Source organism: Ochotona princeps, chromosome 4 (assembly GCF_030435755.1).
Source record: "Ochotona princeps isolate mOchPri1 chromosome 4, mOchPri1.hap1, whole genome shotgun sequence".
Lineage (NCBI taxonomy): Eukaryota > Metazoa > Chordata > Mammalia > Lagomorpha > Ochotonidae > Ochotona > Ochotona princeps.
This window is the reverse complement of record NC_080835.1, coordinates 42,272,363-42,293,676: the sequence shown is the minus strand read 5'-3', so window position 1 is coordinate 42,293,676 and position 21,314 is coordinate 42,272,363. Positions and strand designations below refer to the sequence as shown.

General features: G+C 34.7%; 1 protein-coding gene across 2 annotated transcripts in view; it reads left to right on the top strand.

The window, feature by feature from the left end:
- PDE3B (phosphodiesterase 3B) overlaps positions 1–21,314 on the top strand; it is a 128,750-nt gene that overhangs the window by 90,345 nt on the left and 17,091 nt on the right. The window contains exons 6-11 of one of the 2 annotated variants that reach the window (XM_004593757.2): positions 3,161–3,368; positions 3,919–3,992; positions 9,137–9,285; positions 10,413–10,550; positions 11,337–11,448; positions 14,122–14,235. In XM_004593757.2, coding sequence (XP_004593814.2) covers positions 3,161–3,368; positions 3,919–3,992; positions 9,137–9,285; positions 10,413–10,550; positions 11,337–11,448; positions 14,122–14,235 — 795 coding nt within the window. The remainder of the gene's footprint in view (positions 1–3,160; positions 3,369–3,918; positions 3,993–9,136; positions 9,286–10,412; positions 10,551–11,336; positions 11,449–14,121; positions 14,236–21,314) is intronic. The other variant, XM_058663333.1, reaches the window with a different exon arrangement.

Genomic DNA, 21,314 nt, shown 5'->3' with positions numbered 1-21,314 from the left:
TTTGCAGGCATTTGGAGAATCAGCCTACAGAGAGGAAATCCTTTTCCATATGTCACTGTCTTCTCTGTGTTTGACTTTTTGTTTTACATTATTATTATCATTATTATCATTATTATCATTTTATGATACAGTTCCATAGTCCCTGGGATTTCCCTTACCCTCTGCCCAAGTCCCCTCCTACACTATGTTCTGCTATATTATTACTATAGTATAGTTCTTCATAGACAGTCATACGTCCATCATTGCGAGTATGGACAATGGCAGAGAGTCCAGCAGCCTAATGTCAAGATATAGTTAACAGCTTTATTGGGAGTCCAGCTTTGACCTGGAAGTAGAGATGCATACATTTGGATATGTTAGTCTCCATTACACAGTTACTGCACATCCCCTTAGATGAAAAGCCACAAGACAAAATCAACAACAGGAAGAAAAGAAATTAAAAACACCAAGAAGTTAAATAACATGCTACTGAATGACTAATGTGTCGCTAAAGAAATGAAAATCAAGAATGTTCTTGAATAAAAATGATGCTGCTGCTGTATGATCTATATCCTATTTTTGAATAAAAATGAAAATTTAAAAATTAAAAGTGATCTAAGGGAGCCAGCTATTTATCACTTTATGCTATGCTACATGACTGGGAGTTGGAGGGACAGGAGTGAAAAGTGACTGCTAATGGACATAAGGTCTTTTTAGGTTTATGAAAATATTCCAGAATTAGAGACAACTTTATGAATGTACTTAAACTAACTGAATTGTCTAAGAGGATGAATTTGTGGAATATGAGTGGTATGTCAGTTAAGTTTAAAAAGTATACAAAATAGACGTTTAGCCTAGTATTTAAGATGCTAGATGAAGATGCCTTTCTTTCTCATTTAAGTACTTGTGTTCAGTTCTCTGCTCCAAATACTGATTCAAACTTACCACAGCAGGACTGCCTGAGAGATGATAGTGTTGGTCTTAAGCACTTGGATCCCTTCTTCCCTCATCGGAGGCCTGCATCAAGTTCCTAGCTCCTAACTCCTAGCCTTGAACTTGGGTCAGCCCTGGCCCTTGAATACATTTGTTGTGGTGAACCAGCAAGTGAAAGAGAGTTTCCTTCTTTCCTCTATCCCAGTATGTCTTTCTGTCCCTTAAATAAACAAACATTAAAATAAAAAGGCATATGAAGCAATCCATCAAAAGAAAGTTAGACTAGAATGTTTAGAGATACGTGCAGACCATCTCAACGTTTATAAATAACCTGAATGCTAAAGAAGCAAAAGCATAAAAAGAAAAGTAGGAAACATCTCGAGCATAAAGTTGTTGAAAATAAGATATCAGAATTGTGGCACAAGCTATAGTTCTTTGCGTTAGGAGAGAAATATGATTGAAAGTCTGTTAAACTTATATTTTAAAGATTATTATTTATCAGCAAAATTAATCAGTAGAAAGAAGAAAAGAATAAGCCTTAGCAGAAAATAATGAAACACATGGCAGCAACAAAACAAAATCAAGGAAATGAAAGTTCAAAACAAATAAACACCATGGAAGTTGATTATGTGAGATTGAAACCTCTGGTAGAATTTGAGTATGATAAGATAAAGAAGCCACAGATTTTCCTTGTAACAAGTAGAAATGGGATATCATCACCAAACTCAGATATTTAAAGAGAAAATAAAAGTTTTATGCAAGTAAATTTCACACTTAAATGAAATGAATTCCTGAAAAACACAAGTAAATGACACTAATACAAATACAAGTTTGAAGAGTCACAGCTTTAAAAGAACTTAAACTGTACCTAAAAAACTTCCTACAAAGAAAGTTACAGGATCCAAATGACTTTACTAGTGAATTTTGCCTAACATTTAATGAACACGTTATTACAAAACATTGTGTTCAATACTCTTGACTTCTTCTTGATGCTAGCTATATTCTATATTGTGTTCTTTCTACCTTAATTCATATGATTATACATAATTCCCAGTGTTGAAAGAGGGACTGAGCTGGAAATATCTGGATGTATTTTTTTATTATAGAGATTCATCAGTGGCAGCATAATGGACTTGGGAAATTTCACGAAAGACACACATTGTGAACCTGGAGGGGAGAACAGACAGGAGGGGAGGGAAGTTGGGGGAGGGAGAAGAGAGAGCCCAGGGCCAACTAAATTGTATCAAAAAGCAATTTTAAAAGATACTTGTTTGTGTATTTTTTCCTTAATACAAGTTTACATGCAGAGGAGTCTCCTCTCACCCTCACCCTCTCCTGTTGTTTATCCCTAAGTTACTACAATTGCATAGTCATTCATTTTGCCTTTAAAATCTTTGTTTTCTGATACATCATCATATCATGACATGACAAGTGAAATAAAGGAAGAAAATAACATAATGTAAAGTCATAATAAAGATAATCATGGAAATCTTACTGTTTTTCAGTAATAAAGATGCATGCTGTGTGCATCTCTCACTTCCCAGTACACTAATCTCCATTATAGAGTTGATAGCTTGTTTGTGTGTGTGTTCTGTGTGTTAGTTGTCACATATCAGAATGTATGAGATTTGTCTTTTTGGGACTGGATTATTTCACTAAGCTTAGTGATTTCCATCTGGGTCCATTTTGGAGTAAATGTACCAAAGTTTCATTATCCTTTCATTTGTTGATGGGTATCTAGGTTGTTTCTTTGTCTTAGCTATTGTGAATTTCACTGCTATAAACATGGGGATACAGGTACTTCTTTTATATGAAGATTTCATTTTCTTTGAATATATTCTTAGGAGTGGGATTTCTGGGTCATATGATAGATCTATTTCAGTTTCTAAGAGATCTCCATACTGTATATCCATAGTGTGTATTCCCACCAACAATGGTTTAGGGTACCTTTTCTCCCGATATAGGGCATTTTTACCAGAGTTAGGTGGAAACTCATCAGTTTTTATTTGCATTCACCAGATTGCTAGACGACCTGAGCATTTTTTCATTTGTCCGCTAGCTCTTTGATTTATGTAAATTCCTAAAATGTCTTGAAGACCCAAGTAGAAATTTACTTTGCAATTTAACTATGGATACTTTATTTTCTCTAAAGGAGGGAAATGCTCATAATTGAAACACAAACTTATACAATGAATTTATATACATACATACATATTTACTTGCCTAAATCATTTCTTAACTTTTTCAGGTGTCTTAGCCAATCTGAACCCTATTCATTCTCCTAGCCAAGTACCAGTATCTGCTGCTTCTCCAACGAATCAGTCACCTATAGAATTCCCTGATATTGTTGACTTTGTTCCGAAGCCAGGAGTTACTTTGCACAGATCTCTGGACAGTGTACCTAATGCACAGGATTTTTCTCAACTTAGAAATTCTGGTGGCAATCTGTGTAACAGGTAAATTGTTCAATTGTTTATTTTCTGTTCCAAAATGTAAGTTGTGTTAAGTATTGACAATTTTCTACTTCTATATTGTAATTAGATAAAGGGTTAAGACTGAATCTTCCTACTTCTATACCTAATAGTTTTTATTGAAAGTGGATTTTTGTCATTTCAATTCTATTATAAACTTTCTAATTAAATGATCTCTGTATGAGATGAAATGTATTGCTATTTTACATACCATATCATTATACACAGAGAGAATTATTTTGGTGTAATCTACTTTGCGCTTATTCATAGTACCCATTTTTTTTCATGTTTAATTTGTGCCTGATAGTATTAAAAAAGATTTCTCTTACATCCTAATGTTGTCATTCAAAAATATATTATTTCTTTCAGGGAAGCACAGATGCTTTCTAATATAAAGCTAGCTAAACTAATGAAAAGATAAAGATTTTTGAATGTGTTGTAACTGGGATTTATGTTAAAAATTTGAGATTTTCAAATTATGTGTACATCAAATTTTCTGCCTCATTTATCACATGTATTTACTTTATCCTACAAGCTGTGGGCATCAAATACTGAAATTTGTTTCAACATCTGAGTCAGATGACACAGCCTGCCACAGTGAAAAATCAGGTGAGGTTCTGTAAGTGTCTGTGAGTGGAACAGTAAAATCTTAAAACCTTTATTTTAAGTGCATAAATGAAAGCATTGTGGTTTATCTCTCTTGAAAATGAAGATTACAGGGATGAAGATTACAGTATTTTTACCTACTTTGCAGAGAGAATAGGAACAAAACTATAATACAGTTGATGGTGAAAATATTTTGAAGAGAAGAGATGTGCTTTACAAATACTGTAATCTTGATTATGATTAATGAGCATATAGATAGTGGATTGTTTATACTAATACTTATACTTTACAATCAAAGTCGTAAGGCATTTGCATAAATATATCTATAGAGAGGAATTGTTTTAAAATTTGGTTAAATACGTTATTGTATCTTCAAATTAGAAATGTTGTTGGGGTGTGTACTTGTCACAGAGATTAGCACACCAATTGGAGTGCCTGTCTTTGGGCTGAGCCTCTATATCTGATCCAACTTCTTGGTAATGCACACGCTGGGAGGCAACAGGTTCAAGTACATGGGTCTTTGTCACCCATGGGGAAACCTGGATAAAGTTTCACTCGTGGCTTTGACCTGGCCCAGCCCCGGATCTTGTGGGCATTTTAGAAGTGAACCAATGGATAGACAACCTCTCTTTCTCTGTTTCTGTTGTCTTTCTGTCTCTCTGCCTTGCCAAAAAAAAAAAAAAAAAAAAGAGTTGACAGATTGATTCAACAAAATAAAAACTGTCTTGCATATCAAGACACCAATAAGAAATTAAAAAGACAAACCGTAGATTGAGAAGATATTTATAAGAAATTAAAGACAAGCCATAATTTGAGGAAAAGATTTAAAAGTGGTACATCTGATTAATAACTATTATCTGTAGTATGGCTAGATTTTCCTAAGGCTAAGATGGAATCCCAGATTCATGGCCCACTCCCCAGAGAATATACAGCTGCATTTAACTGAGTAGCATGTTACCAGCTATACTTAAGTGATGCTTATTTATCTATGGCCTGCTATTACAATGAAGACATCAGATTGCTTTCTTTTGCCTATTAGAAAGTCAGATTTACAAAGAGGAGAGACAGAAAGATCTTCCATCCATTGATTCATTCCCCAAGCTACCATAACAGCAGAGCTGAGCTCATCCGAAGCCAGGAGCTTCTTCTGGGTCCCCCACATGAGTTCAGGGTACCAAGGCTTTGGGCTATCCTTGACTTCCTTCCCAGGCCACAAGCAGGGAGCTGGATGGGAAATGAAGCAGCCGGGACACGAACTGGCACTTGATATAGGATCCTGGGCACATGCAAGGTGAGGACTTTAGCCAGTAGGTTACCGCACTGGGCTTGGAGAAGTTTTATCCAGAGTACATAAAGAACCCTTACAACCAACATTAAATCACTTGATTAAAAAGTGGACGAACGTTTTAGATATTTTGATGAAAACCATTTGGTAAAGGAGATGAGTAATTTAAGAATGAAAAGATGATCAATGTCATTGATCATTAAAGAAATGCGAATTAACATCACAGTGAAAGAGTACTGTGTGCTAACTAGAATAGCATAAAAAAGGTAGTTCCTATTAAGAGCAATGAAATTGTGCATAGCAGGTGGAAACATAAAACAGTCAAGTTATTTGTAGAAACATTTTGCAGTCTTTATAAAGCTGCACATAAAGTTACCATGTGACGTGGAAAAAACAAAGCTAAAACTTTCCCCGAACAGAGAGTAGGTGTGTTAGTACTTAAAGCATCATTCTTGAAGATCATTTGAACTTGAAAACCTGGTAAAAATTGTCAACTTGTGAATGGATAAACAACACGTGATATAGCCATGGAATGGTATTTAACGATTAAATGAGTAAACTTCTGATAAATGCTGTAACATGCATGAACTTCAGAACATTATGTGAGGATGCAATGAGACATTGGCAGCATGTTACCAGTAAGAAAGCCTTTACCAGAGTTTTATCATGCTGGCACTCTGATCTGAAGACTTCCAGCCTCCTAAATGATGAGAAATAAATGTCTTATTTATGAGCAGCAGCCTCAACAGCTTACAATGGGTAGATTTTAATGGTGTGCAGTGATATTCAATGAAACAAACCTTAATTCTCATAGTTTTTTGGGTTGGTTTATCTTAGCTAGGAGATCTTCACTTGAGGACTTTCATGTGGCTGCAGTCAGAAGTTGGTGAGGGCACAGTGTAGTCTGAGGAATCATTAGCCTGCCTTTCCAAGGTGGATTATTCACAGCTTGCTGGTTGTTGACAACTCCATCTAAATGTGGCCTACCCAGGGCTCTGTTCAGTTTGTTCCCTAGCTTTCAGGAGAGGAAGCTACCAGTCCAGCTAATATGCTGAACCCCAAATAGACCATCACATCTATGATACTCTATAAATCAGAACAAGTATGATGTCCATTGAATTTCTGCAGGGTTGAGGGAAGAGTGGTAAGAGTATGTTTCAGAAAACTGTAGGGTAAAAGTAAAAGATAATGTAGTAGACACCTTTGGAAAAGAAATTGCTACATTTATCTCAACTGTTTGTATTATTTCTCTAAGATATAGTTAGGAGTTCAGATCATTCAGTAGTCACCTATACAACATGTATGTCACAAATGCCAGTAACTTTTAGATTCAGTGCTGTTAGAATGTCCTTATAGTTAGTCTTAATTTCACAAAAATGTTTAAATATTACAAATTTCATTTCTCAAATATTTTATATTTTTCACATGATAATACTTGATGGTTATTATTTAGTGATTGATTTCTGTAGTAGGTAAGGAGTTTGAATAACATTCATCACCTGTTATGAACAAAGTCTAGTAAAATATTTGTTATCCACGTTTTTGTCAACATTAATTACAAAAATCAGAATTTGAACCTCTTTCTGAAACTTGGCTCCAATAAATACGCTTAAGAAAACTTTTTACTGAAAATATGTTTATGAAATTTTTCATATTGTAAAGTACACAGATCATAATTTTACAGCTTGATGGATTTCCATGAAACTTCTTAGCACCCAGATTAAGAAACAAAATACTACCAGCACCTCAAAATTTATCTTCATGTCCCCTCTAGAAATAATCCCCAGTGATTCCTGATTTTTGAAAATGTATGTATGTTGGTGTGAATTGGCTTTGAACCTTTTCCTAAAGAGAATCACACATTGTTTACCTTGGTACCTGGCTTCTCCTATGTAGGGTTATGTTTTTAAAAATCATGCAGAAGGTTGTGATTGTGTTTCGTTATTTTTTATGTGTAATATTAAGTTGCACATTTACACCATAGTTATACTACCAATGGACTTGGAAAGTTTCTTGTTTAGGGTATTATAAATAGAATAAACCAGAACATTTTTTAGCATATGAATAAATACTATTTGACTACTAATGTTTTTCTCCTTCTGAATGTGATTTAAGAGAGTGTTATTTACCATGTTGGCTGATAAATAACTTAAAATTCATGATACTTGATTTAAGGTTTACTTGTGCCTTAATCTCATTCATTTGTAATTGTGAGTTTATAATTTTTATATTTATACTCAGAGATGCTGGAAATTGTTTACATCAAATGTATAAGAAAAGATGTATCAGTTGTTACTGCTTTTTTCTGTTTCTCAGTTTTATGAAGAATATTCACCCTTCTCTCTTATCTGTAAGTAGATTTGTAAGTTTATTCTAGTATGAGAAATGTCTGTTTAGCTGAGGCCTAAGAATTCATCAAGATGCAATTCATCCTGAGTCAAAAAATCCATCAAGATACAGTTGTGTCTTGCTTAATTAATATAATCAGTTTAGGTTAAGTTTCATTATTTATCATTAAGTATTTATCATGTATCATTAAATATTTTTAAAATAGCCATTTATAAAGCTATCTATTTACATAGGGCACTTTTTATTTGTGTTTATTACTATGTATGAATCTATTTTAAAGTTTTCATTAATATACAGAACATTTTTCATGTATTTCAGGGTTATAAGGTGAGAACCATCTCTCTCCCCACTCAGTTGCTTAACCTTCTTTCTTCTTCCCTTTCTTTTTTTTTCCTTTAATTTTTAAAAAGACATAATTTCAATTTACTGTATAACCATAGGCTCAGTTCACCACTAAGCATAAGCATGATATTTAAGAAGTAAAAAAGTAGGAAGACCACAGTTTCACCAGAATAAAAACGAGGGCTAAAAGACTAATTATGTCAAAAGATGTATACTTTTAAAAAATTTTACACTAACTGCCACATGTAAGAGAAAACATATTTGTCTTTTGGGGACTGGCTTATTTCAATAAACAAATGGTTTCTAATTGCATCCCTCTTGTTGAGAAAGACAGGAGTACTTTCTTTTTTTGTGGTGAGTAGTATTCCATGGTATATTAAGCCACATTTTCTTTATCCAGTCGTTAATTGGTGAAGATTTTGGTCAGTTCCATATCTCAGCTGTTGAGAGTTGAGCTGCAATGAACACAGGGATACCGATAACTTTCAAATGCTTATGTAATCTAATTTGGGTAAATTTCCTAGGAATGAGATGGTTAGGTCATAAAGTAGATGTATTTCCAGATTTTTGAGGATTCTGCATACTGTTTACATTCATACTAAGTGTGTATTGTGGTATGTTTTCCCCCATATCCTCACCAGAATTTTTTATTTTTTGAGTTTGATGTGGTAGCCATTTTAACTAGGTGAGCTAAGACCTCATTGTGGTTTTATTTGCGTTTCCCTGATGGCTAGTGGCTCTGATAATTTTTTTTTTCATATGTCTGTTGATCATTTGTATTTCATTTTTTGAAAAGAGCTTGTTCATGTCCTTTGCCTATTTCTTAGCTGGATTGTTTGTCTTGCTGCTGAATTTTTGGAGCTCTCTTTAGACCCTGGCTATTAATCCTGTTTCAGTGGCATGGTTTGCACTTTTCTTCCATTGTGTTGGCTGCCTCTTCACTTTATTTACTGTTTCCTTTGCAGTGCAGAAGCTACTTTCGCTTGATGTGATCCCATTTGTCTGTTTTGCTTTAATTGCCTGTGCTTTTGTGATCTTTTCTAAGAAGGCTTTACCTACACCAATGTCTTGCAGAGTTTCCCTGATGTTTTCCTCTAGTAATTTGATGGTATCAGGCCTTAGATTTAGATCCTTGATCCATTTTTAGTTGATTTCTTGTATTTATTTTAAGGTGAAGAAGATAACACCACTTCATTAAAAGAATCACTCAGCTTTATGAAAACTCAAGAAGAGGAAACAGAGAAGAAAGACTACAAAAAGTTATTTTTGGAAGGTGATAATCATCTAACAGAAGAGGCACAGAATAAACAGCAGCTGAATGTAAAACATACAATTTCAATATGATTGTATTAAGGTGAAATATAATACTAGCTAGTGCTGGTTTCATTGTTTATTCACAGAACTTTTTGAAACAAAATGGTATTTTTTCTGCTGAGAAGTCACAATTACTGAAATATTGTTTGAATTACAAATACTAATTAGTTCTAAGCCTATTACCCTAGAACAATAAGTGACATTCCGTTTTAAATCAGCACATTCATTTCATTTTATGATACATTATTTTCAATCTTGACTTTCATGATATATTTTCAGACACAGTAATACTTTTTGTTTTGTAAGTTCCAAATTAGAACTTTTAGAGCAAACTATCCTTTTCTTAGGGAAAAGTTATGCTGGTAATGAATGCTAGTAAAGAAATGTGATTTTCGTTCTCTGACCCTGTGATATCAACAACTTCCATAATGAAATAACTGTTCTTATGCTTGTGCAGTGATTTAAAAACAAAACATTTTCAATAATCTTGTGATGTCCAGAAAACATGTGAGTATTTATGTAAAGACAAATTTTTATAAAAAAAAAAAGGGAAAGAACTATACTATTATAGTAATATAGGGGAAGTCAGTGTGTAGGGGATTTGGGGAGGAGGTCAGGGAAATCCCAGAGCCTATGGAACTGCATCATAAAATAACAATAATTATAATAAAATGAAAACAGAAAGTATGTATAATAGTATTTTTGAAATAACCATTATAGAAAATATTTGCAACACTGACTTTTTAATTTATTTATTTTTTGAGTTTTGAATTTTATGGTACAGTTCCATGAGGTCTGGGATTTCCCTGCCCCCAAATTCCCACCCCTGACTGATTTTCCCCATAGTATTGCAATAGTTTAGTCCTTCATAAGGAGTCATAATTCCATCAGTCTGTTATTTAAGCGTGCCCTGACATTGCTGGTACAGACAATGTCAGACAGTCCAGCATTCCATTGTCTAGATGTGCCCAACAGTTTCATTGGGAGTCCATCTTTGATTTGGAAGTGGGGATGCATATTGCATTGTATCTTCACATCTGGAACACTGACTATTTTAAATGTTTAATTTTTAATGTTCTCTTGATGTATATTTAACATTTATAAAAGATAAAATTTTTTTTGCTATTGTACAGATAGAACAGGATCTATCAAATGAGCTGATTTTATTGGAAGATTATGAGTCATTAATAGAGAAGATGAACAATTGGAATTTTCCAATTTTTGAACTTGTGGAAAAGATGGGAGAGAAATCAGGAAGGATTCTCAGTCAGGTTTGATTTTAAATCTCTACTTTGTATTGTAAATTTACATTTTGTTGAAAATTAATCTTTGTCAAATCTTTTTATAAAAGCAAAATCTAAATTGCTTGTAATGTTGGCTTAATTATTCAACTTTATTGGATTTTTTAGGAAACACTCATATATATTAAAATATGTATGCAATAAATGTAAGAATGTCATAGGTATGTGTATGCAGCATATTAGTAGGATCTAATTGAGGTTAAAGAAGTAAAGATTTATCTTAAATACTGAGTTGGAAAAGGATATGAAAATTGATCAGAAAGTATGTATAAATTATATGAAGAATATACAAGCTCATCAATATCTTTAGGTAGAAAAAATTGGATAAAATTGCTATTCTTTTTAAAAACATTTAACACTGGAGTAGAATAGAATTTGTATGCCTTTAATTAGTTACCTATAAAAAGCTAAGGCAGCATGGGGAGGGGTTGGGGGAATCCCAGAGCCTATGAAACTGTGTCACATAATACAACGTAACTAATAATAAAAAAAAAAAAAGAAAAAAAGCTAAGGCAAAGAATGCAGAAATTTATAGATTGCAACATGGTATTACAGTGTGAGGGTTACTTGGTCCTCAAGGACTTTAGGGTATGTCTTAGTTTTTGATAAAAATTGTAGGCAAATTCTTAATAAATTATTAACTGAACTAAATACATTTGGCTATTATTTCTAAATTCAGATCAAAAACCATGTTTTACTCAGCTACAACTAGAAATTCTGATTTTAAAAGTAAGTTATATTCTCATTGACATGTAGGTTATGTATGCCTTATTTCAAGACACTGGCTTATTGGAAATTTTTAAAATTCCCACTCAACAATTCATGAACTATTTTCGTGCATTAGAAAATGGCTATCGAGATATTCCTTGTAAGTATTAACATTCTGTTATTATTGAAGTTCATACAATACCAATTTGAAGCTTTTATTGTTTCTCTTCAAATGGTTTCTCTAACACATTTTGAACTACATGTTTGGCAAAAAAATTTAAGTGTATGTTTGAAAAGAATATCTACATACTGTTGATTAGAGTTAACCAGCTACTGTTAAAATTTTGTTGTATATTCTTTTAAGACTTTCATTTTATATAAATCTGGTTTTTGAATAAGGGTCACAGTACAAACACCTATTTATAATGTGCTTTTTCATGTAATCGTTACATAGTATGTGTAATTCTACATTAATAATAATTTTAGTATCAATATTAGCTTTTAAAACCTTCAATAATATTAACTCAAGCACTTCAGTAAACTTTTCCCTCTGTAATGTTGAAAATGAATTCACAGAACTCCTATTTTTAACTGTGTTCTCATTTATGGAATTTCTTTAAATGGCAATTTGATTTTATGACCATATACAATTTGTATTTCCTACAGGAAACACAGGTTTCTCTACATGTTGACAAACATTATTAGTTTCTCTGCATGTGGATACATTTGGGAAATCAACCATATAAATAATTATAAATTGCCATAAATTAATAATTAATTAACTATTTAAGGCAAATCTATTACACGTTTTTAAAAGGGTTGAGATAAGCTTTTGGTGTATTCACTAAAATGTCCCTTGAAACACCTACATCCTGTGTTGGAGTGCTTACATTCAGTGCCAGCTTCCCTCCTGATTCTGGCCTCCTCCTAAGGTGCATCCTGGAAAGCAACAGGTGTCAGCACAAGTACATGTGTTCCTGTCATCCACGAGAGGGCACCACAGGGAGTCCCTTGCTCCTGGCTTCAGCAGTGGTCCAGCACTGGCCGCTGGAGGTGTTTGGGAAGTAACCCAGCAGATGGGAGATTTGCTTGTCTCTAACTCTCTCTGTCTGCCTTATTAGATGAATAAATCTTTTACAAATCAAAAAGCTGTTGAATTTTGTACAGGGAATATCAAAAGACTTCAAGATGAACTTCAAGGAAGGCAGAATCAAGAAATAGAAATATTCACTCTCAGTTCTAATTAGGATATTATTGATGAAAAAACTTCCTTTGGTCTAGCTTTTCTAAACTTTAGTTTATAAATTTGTAAATAGGAATAACATTAACGTCTACCCCATAGGCAGTGATCATATAAGATAGTTCATGTAAAACACATAGTATATCAGAATTCTCGGCACAGATAGTATGCGACCAATAAAAGGCGATGACTGGTGGACTGACACTACGTCATGTCTGTAGCTGACCAGTTAGTATAAATCAGCTGCCAATGCTGTGTGATAGATATGCACTAAATATTTGTTGAATTGTCAAATTTTTGTTGGCTACCCTCCATGACTGTAATCATTAGATGCTTGTAGATCATCTTATTTAATAATTTTCAGAAAAATTAATTTTTCTAGGTGAGAGGTATAAACTCAGTAAGTCCCTTCCTGACGTAAGATCACAAATCTGGGTAGGAAAGCTGGGTTTCATTTCTAGGTCTAGTTACTTTTAAAGTCTGTATTTCCAACACTGTGCCACATTGCGTTGTCATGTAGTAGCATTTCAGTAAGCCAGTGATTCACTGATGATATGTGATATGTCTGATACCTTTGGATTTGAGGCTGGGGAGGAAACAGGTTGGGCATTCTTAACCTAGACATCTGTAACCAAGAATGTTGCAAAATGTGAAACTTTTGTGAAACCAATGAAATGTTTGAAGTGGAAAATTCTACATGGTGAAACTGTTTCATGCATGCAATTATATAAAATTATCTACAGATTATATATACAAGGTGTACATGAAACACAACTTCATATTTATGTTTAAATTTGGTCACATCACTAAAATATGTCATTATGTTATTACAAATATTCCAAAATCAAAAAAACCCAAAATCTGAAACTCTTCTGAGCATCACTTTTTGGGTAAGGAATATTCAACTTTTAAGTATCCAAAATTTATAACTGTTCAATTAAAGCTGTTCAATCAAAACATACCACTCTGTAGTTCAAATAAAATATATTTTTAAAAACCACAAGAAACCACTTAAGATAAGTTTCCTAGGACTGGTGAGGTGGCACAGTAAGCCACTCCTCTACCCTGTGGTGGTAGCATCCATGTGGGTGATGGTTCTAGTCCTGGCTGCTACCCTTCCAATCCAGTTCTTTACTTACAGCCTGGGAAGGCAGTGGAAGATGGCCCAAGTCCTTGGGACCCTGCACCCACTTGGGAGACTTGTATGAAGTTTCTGGCTCCCAGTTTCAGATCACCTCAGCTCTGGCCATTGTGGCCTTTTGGGGGAATGAACCTTCTCTGCCTCTCCTTGTCTCTTTATAAAATCTACCTTTCAAATAAAAATAAATAAATATTCAAAAAAGAGAAACTTTTCCAGTACTTCTCAAATATCCTTGGTCACCCTGTCTTTTCTTTGACCCCTTTACCATATTTTCATAGTTTATGTAGATGTTTTTAGACAAGATCTTTTAACATACTAAGAAATTTTAAAACTCAAGTTCATACATTTTATTAATGATGATATAGTATGACAAGAAAATTCTTGTGCTTCTAGAATCTCCTATGTCGAACTTGACACAATGATCATTTTAATAAATGTTTTCGTGACTTTAGATCACAATCGTATACATGCCACAGATGTCCTCCATGCAGTTTGGTATCTGACAACACGGCCAATACCTGGCTTACAGCAGATTCACAATGATTGTGGAACACGAAACGAAACAGGTACTTCCTTTTATCTTTTTACTTATAATTATTTTATTAGGAGTAATAAATAAAGCTGTCTTAGTTATCTTTGTTCTTTGATTTTTTAATTAACTGAACTTTGGCAAATATGAGGGAGTATGTACGCTTTTATCCATAGTAATGTTATGAAGATTTTAAGAGCTCAGTTAAGGTCTATTACTACTGTTGTATCTATAATTTCCTTCTCTGTCTCATCCTACTACTTTCACCAGTGAGGTAGTCAATATCCCAAATGTTCTATAATCATTCATTTGCAATTTCTTTCTTGGTTTTATTTCCCTTTCAAATGTGACACACACCACACACACACACGTATTGCAATTAGGTTTCAGGAAGTGACCATTAAGTCTAGTGTTTAACACATCACGTGCTGGGAATACCTGGTTTGAGCTCCCAGCTGTGTTCCCAACTGCATCTTCTTGCTAACGCAGACACTGGGAAGCAGTGTGGGTGGTTCGAAGAGTTGGATTTCTGCCACTCATGTGTGAGAACTGAATTGATATTCCTAGCTTCCAGATACAGCACTGATCCAGCCTCAGCTGTTGGCAGGCATGGGGAGAAAACCAATGGATTAATTTCTCAGTCTCTCTATTTCTCTTTTTCTCTGTCTCTCAATCTCTCACTGTCTCTTTCTTCCTCTGCTTTTCAAATAAATTGTATTTTCAAAGAAGATAGACAATATTTCTGAACCAAAAGGAACATGTTTAAAATTGTCACATAATTATTTAAATATTTATTTTAAAAACTTCTGCAAATATCAGATTTTGCTGTTCAGAAACGTAGTCCTTAAATATAATATTTACATAAACAATGAATTATAGCAGCCATACTTCTCTTATTTTAGCTTCAAAAAGGGAAGGAAATACATGTAGCAATGCAGAATTTACTCAATTGTCAACACTTGATGATTATAAATGGATAATTTACTGAATTCCTATGCAATATTATTATACTAATTAGCATAAATGTTAGACTCTTTGATAGCTGAGTCTGAAATACTGCCATTATTTGCTTCAGGGATTTGTTTTATATTTTCAGCTCTTTATCTTTTTTTAAAAGTTTGATTCTTTATTATTATAATTTAAAATTTTATTTGAAAGGCAGAGTTACAGAGAGAAGGAGAGAAAGAGAGGTCTTCCACCTGCTGGTTCACTTCCTAGGGGCTTCAGTGGCTGTAGCTGAGCCAGTCTGAAGCCAGGAGCCAGGAACTTCCTCCTTGTCTGCCACGTGGAGTAGGGTCCTAAGGACTTGGGCTATCCTCCCCTGCTTTCCCAGGCCATAAGCAGAGAACTGGATTAGAAGAGGAGCAGCTGGAACACAAACTGGCTCTCAAAATGGATGCTAGCACTGCTATACCACAGTACTGCCCCCTATCTATCATTTATATTTATTATATCTAGTGTCCTTCATTTCTTTTTTTTTATTTTTCTTGATACAGTTCCATAGGCTCAGGGGTTTCACCTTCCACCCTCCCCGCTCCCTGCCCCTCACTGGTTTCCCCTATATTATTACGCTAGTACAGTTCTTCAGCAACAGTCATAAGTTCATCATTCTGATATTTAAGTGTATCATGACATTGGAGGTATAGACAATGATAGAAAGTCCAGCATCCTATTGTCAAGATACATTTATCAGTTCATCTCTTCCAGAAATTCTGTATAAACTTCAGATCGTTTAGTTCAGCTTTTTTTGTTTGAATATTTAAAAATATTGTCTTTAGATGAATACCTTCATATTTCAACATGTTTTAAATCATGCTTTTACCTTTTAATTTTTGTGATTTCTATTGACAAATCAACCTTAGTTCTTACTGAATACAAAACAATATTTAAATACATGATGTTACTATTTATAAATACGTGTTTTATTTTTTCATTTTAAATATGATTTACTCAGTCAATTGTATGTTTTGTTGTTTCTTCATCTTGCTTGAAGTTCAGTGAACTTTCTGACTATGTTGATTGATAAGGATTCTGTCACTCTGGAAAATCCTTCCAGTCTCTACAATTGCCCAATGCCAAAGCTACTCTCACAGTTTAAGTATTTGTTACGTCATACCTCACTTTTAGTCATCAATATTTTCACCAGTTTTATATTGCCATGATAACCATTGATTCACAGTGCTGGGCCCAGCTTCCTCTCTTAGAATTTCTTCTTCATTCTCTCTTATCACATTTTACAATAAACAGTAAGAAACCAGGCTTCATGTTCAAAACTTTGGAAGCTTTCTCAGCTAAGCATCTAAGTTCACAATTTATAAAATTTGTGTTTCACGTTATCCATAGTACAAAATTTCTCCAAGCTTTGTGTTACCACCTAACAAGGATTCCTTTTCTTTTAGTTTCTAATAAAATACTCCTCATTTTCTTCTGTGTTAATTACCTTATTTCTGTTATCAGCTTCTTCTCAATGATCTAGACATTCTTTGAGGCAATATATGTTTTCTGTCCCGTAATCCTTACTTTCTTCTGAATTTTTACCAGCAGCATTGTGAGTTCTCAAACACAGTGTTGTTAAATGCATGTTCCATATAGGACAAGACCAAGAGAGATCATGTTGTTATTTCAATAGAAAATTATAGTGGAAGCACAAAGAACAAGAACTATGGGATATAACGGCTGTTGTGACTGTGTTACAGAAATAGTAACTTTATAATTTCGATCTTGTTGAGAGACCAAGTAACTTCTGTGACTGACTTGAAAGAATAACTTTTTATGGTAGTATCTTTAAAGCTGTCAGATGCTGAAGTTACGTGAAGTTACAATGCAGATTTGAGTCTGTGGCCTCATTGGCCCATCTGTATCATAATTAAGGGATCAGTGGGGAAGAAAGGACCTGCAGGGAGTTGGAACAGAATTATTTGGGTAGGCCTGAATTCATCTGATTATTCTGAACTTCCCAAATTCTTCTAATTTTTCCTTCGGAGAAACAGTCATTTCTCATTATATTGGTTGCCTGAGGATGTTATAATTACCTCAGCTGAGATTCTTGAAGCACAAATAATGCTAATTCACCTCTTACTCCTACTCCACTAGAGCTCATTTATTTGAGATCAGTATTTAAACTCAAATTTTTAGAGATCTGGAGGAATAGCTATTGAGTCTGAGCAACAAAATTATTTACTAATTTATGTTGACATAAACTAGAGGAATACATGTGGAATGGATTAGACTAGGAAGAAAGGAAGACAGCTGTGAATAATCCTGTATTTATTCATATAGGTATATAACCAGAAATTCTGAATTCAGTGTGTTGGCTTGAGCAACCCGCATTGACTCTTAATAGTTTTGTATGATCAGTTGACTAAAATGTTAATATTAAATCAATATAAATTCTTGAAACATCTCTTAATTAAAGCCTGCATAAATTTGGAGGATGAAAGCAGTGCACAATACATCACACTGCCAGATTACCTCTGCACTTTGGTTGATTTTTAATACTTGATTATGAACACTAGTTTAATCACTTGATCCACTCATAAAGATCTTGGTGTCATCTGATCCTCAAGTTTATGAATTTGGTAAGTTCAGTAACCTTAGTCATCAAGGGAAAATACTACTTGCATTAGTTTTGAGCTGCTCCTGAAAGTAGAGTATGAGTTTAGACGACTATAGAATTTACTTTTAGTGTATTAGCACCTCCTCTTTAATCTGCATTTCTGGCTAGTTCCCTATGTCCAGTTGACTTCAGGGAAGGACCAAGTGATCTGGTTTACACATGGTTCTTTCCAGCGCTAATATCATTACAGCTGTACCAGCTCACATAAGAATTTCTTCTGAGGGATGAGGGGGAAAATAAATCCTATCTGTGAGCACAGCTTGTTCACTCAGCCAAGAGAAAAATGAACAGAGGAAGAATCTGCATTGATTTATGACCAGTGGCAAATAACTTCCTTGCATGCTTAAGGGCTGAGAAAGAAAACGATTAGCAAATTGGTGACAAGGATTCTGCCAGAGATTTATGAATGGACCACCAAGGGAGGACACATAGTGATGGATATTTGTTCTGTGAAGATTAATTTTACATGCGCTAAGCAGCAGCTGAGTTGTTGTTAATTTGGATATTTTTTAACTGTATGATTTAGCTGAGATTAACATTTAAATGAGTGGGCTTTAAATAAAGTGAATTGTCTTCAATATTGTGAAGGATCACCACCGTGATGAGGTTAAAGTTCCGTTTACAATGCAAGCATCCCATATTGGAGTGCCTATTTAAGTTTTTGGCTGCTCTACTTACAATTCGGCTCCCTGCTTGGGAAAACAGTGAAGATAATCCAAGCGCTTTGGTCCCTGCCACCCTGTGGGAGACTCTGAGGAAAGTTCTGGACTTGCAGTGTTGGCCTGGCCAAACCCTTGGCATTGAGGCCATTTCGGGATGGTGGTGAACCAACACATGAAAAATCTCTTTCTCTCTTTTCCTCTAGCACTATCACTCTGCCTTTCAAATAATTAAAACAAAGATTTCAAAGAGTGGGTGGGCCTCATCTAACCAGTTGAAGACCTGATTAGAACAAAAACTGACCTCCCTTTTGAACTGATGGACAAAGAAAAGGTATTAGCTCAAGTGATTGATCCTGAATGATCCTTATTATCATCCTTATTATCAACAGGGAATACATCTGTACTGTATGTAGGAGGGTGTATTTTAGGAGCCCATGCGATGTTGTGGCTTTCTTGGTGCTCCTGTATCCACTGGGAAAGAGAGTGGAAAACCTACTAGGCAGGAACTGTGATCAACACAGGTTTGAGTAAGGATAAATATAACATGGAATGGGTAGTGAGATAAGAACATGATAAATTGTGGGACATCGCCCCTGGATCTCTGCCTGTTTGGCCTATGTGGGAGGTCATAGACATACAGCACACCTTGTCGCCAGGGGAAACCCCTGACAATTGTTTCTGCTAATCAAGACCTCAGCCTGGCCTGATCACTGGTCATACAGGCGAGAAGGGTGAGCTGCACCCCAGTCTCTCCTCTCTGTCCTTGGATGAGCTGTGCTGGGACTTTCTTGATAAGCAACTCTGAGAATTCAGGTGTGGTCCACATTACTTGTCAACCTACCTGGTATATGTAACGCACAGCGTAACTGCCAGCCCCGAGTCATGTTTGTGACCTGTGACATGATTGGAGGGTCCTGAGAGAGAGATGTGCCTTCTAGCCAATTACACCGCTGTTGTTGGGTGGGAAGACTGTCAGGAGATGTTCCTCTGCCTTCCCCTCTTTCTTAGGCTGTGTAAGTTTGTGCTTGCATTACAATAAACCATATGTCTCTTGTGGTTCTGGCTGCTGCTGAACACCGTCACTTCACCCGCTTGGTGATCGTGGGGGCCTGCCAGTTAGGAAACTCCCAAGAATAAATCCCAAATACTACAGTGTGATTAGTCACAAAAATAAAGATTGCGATATATATATATATATATATAATTTTTTCTCATTGCTTTGATGTTTTTATTTTGCATTTCAAACAGTTTTTTCTTCCCTTTTGTCATTACCCTATAATGCAATACCTGGTGATAGACACTAGAATTCTTTATACTCAGGGGATATTATGTATAATGCTGCTCTGATTATTCATGTGTGAGTTTTCATGTGGACATGTGTTTTTATTTCCCTTGGCATTTATGAAGTTGTGGAATTGCTGGGTCATAAGGTTTAAGAGTGTCTAACATTTTGAGGAATTATCCAAGTATTTCTTTAAAGTTGGTTGCAGTATTTTATATTTTCACCAACAATTTTTTCCTATTCTTGGTGTTGCTATTTACCTACCTCTTTGATACGGTCATCATTCTGGTAAAACAAATTATGTCATTTTGGTTTTCCTTTTCCTTTTTGTGACTGTCTTTAGCCATGTTTTCGTGTGGTTATGGGCCTTTTGCATATCTTTTTTTTTGAGAAATATCTATTCATTCTTTGCATTTTAATATTGGGTCATATATGTATTTACCATTGTACTGAAAGATTATGTATTCTGGATTAAAAACCATTATTAATTTATGATTTTCAGCTCTTTACCCCCATTCTTTCAGTTGCCTTTTTACTTTACTTTTAAAAATAGTTTAACTGACACAATTATGTATTTTATAGTGTATAATATGATGTTTTAATCTATATGTACATTGGAAAATTAGTAACTCAAACTAATTAACTCACCTATTACCTGGCATTTTTTTGTGGCAGTAAAACCTGAAATCTATGTTTCAGCAAAATTTAGGTATATAAAACATAATTAGTTAAATCATCATTTCTATTGGATCTCCTGAACTGACTACTCTAACTGAAACTTTCTCTCCTTTCACTAACATAACCCTGAACTCCCAAGCCCCCATCTCCTAATCACCATAGTTCTATTTTCTGCTTCTGTGAGTTCTGACTTTAAAAAAAAAAATCCAAATTGTCAAAGATTCATGTGTTAAAAGTTTGGTCCCCAGTGTAGCGGTGGAGTCGATGTGAAACTTTTATAGGTGGGGCCTGGTGGGAGGTCCCTACATTCTTTGGGGGTGTGCCTTTTATGCATTTATGGGACCCCAGCCTCTCTGACCTTGTATTTGGTGATGAAAACTCTTCCACATGTGCTCTTGTACTTGGCATGATGCCCTCACAAGAACATATGCCATGTTACTTATATTTTCAGGCCTTAAAACAAGTAAGTTAAATAAAACCTTTTTAAAAAATAAAATCAGCCTGCCTCAAAAGTTTCATTGCAGTAATGAAAAGCATACTAATGTGTGTAAAGAAGTGATGTCATACAACGTTCATCTATGTGTATGGTTCCTTCATTTCACTTAGCATGACACCTTCCAGGTTCATCTATTTGGTCTCAAATAATGGGTTTTTCTTCCCTTCTTTGATGGTTGACATGGTATTTCATTGTGTACCAATACCACATTTACTTTATCCTCATCCACTGATGGACACCCAGGTTGAGTTTGTATATCAGTTATTGTGAATAAGGTTGCAATCAGATAACTCTGGGAGCTGAGGGCTTCATTTCCTTTGGATTATATTGAGAAAAGGCTTTGTTACATCACTTGGTATTTCTAATATAAAATTTTTGAGCA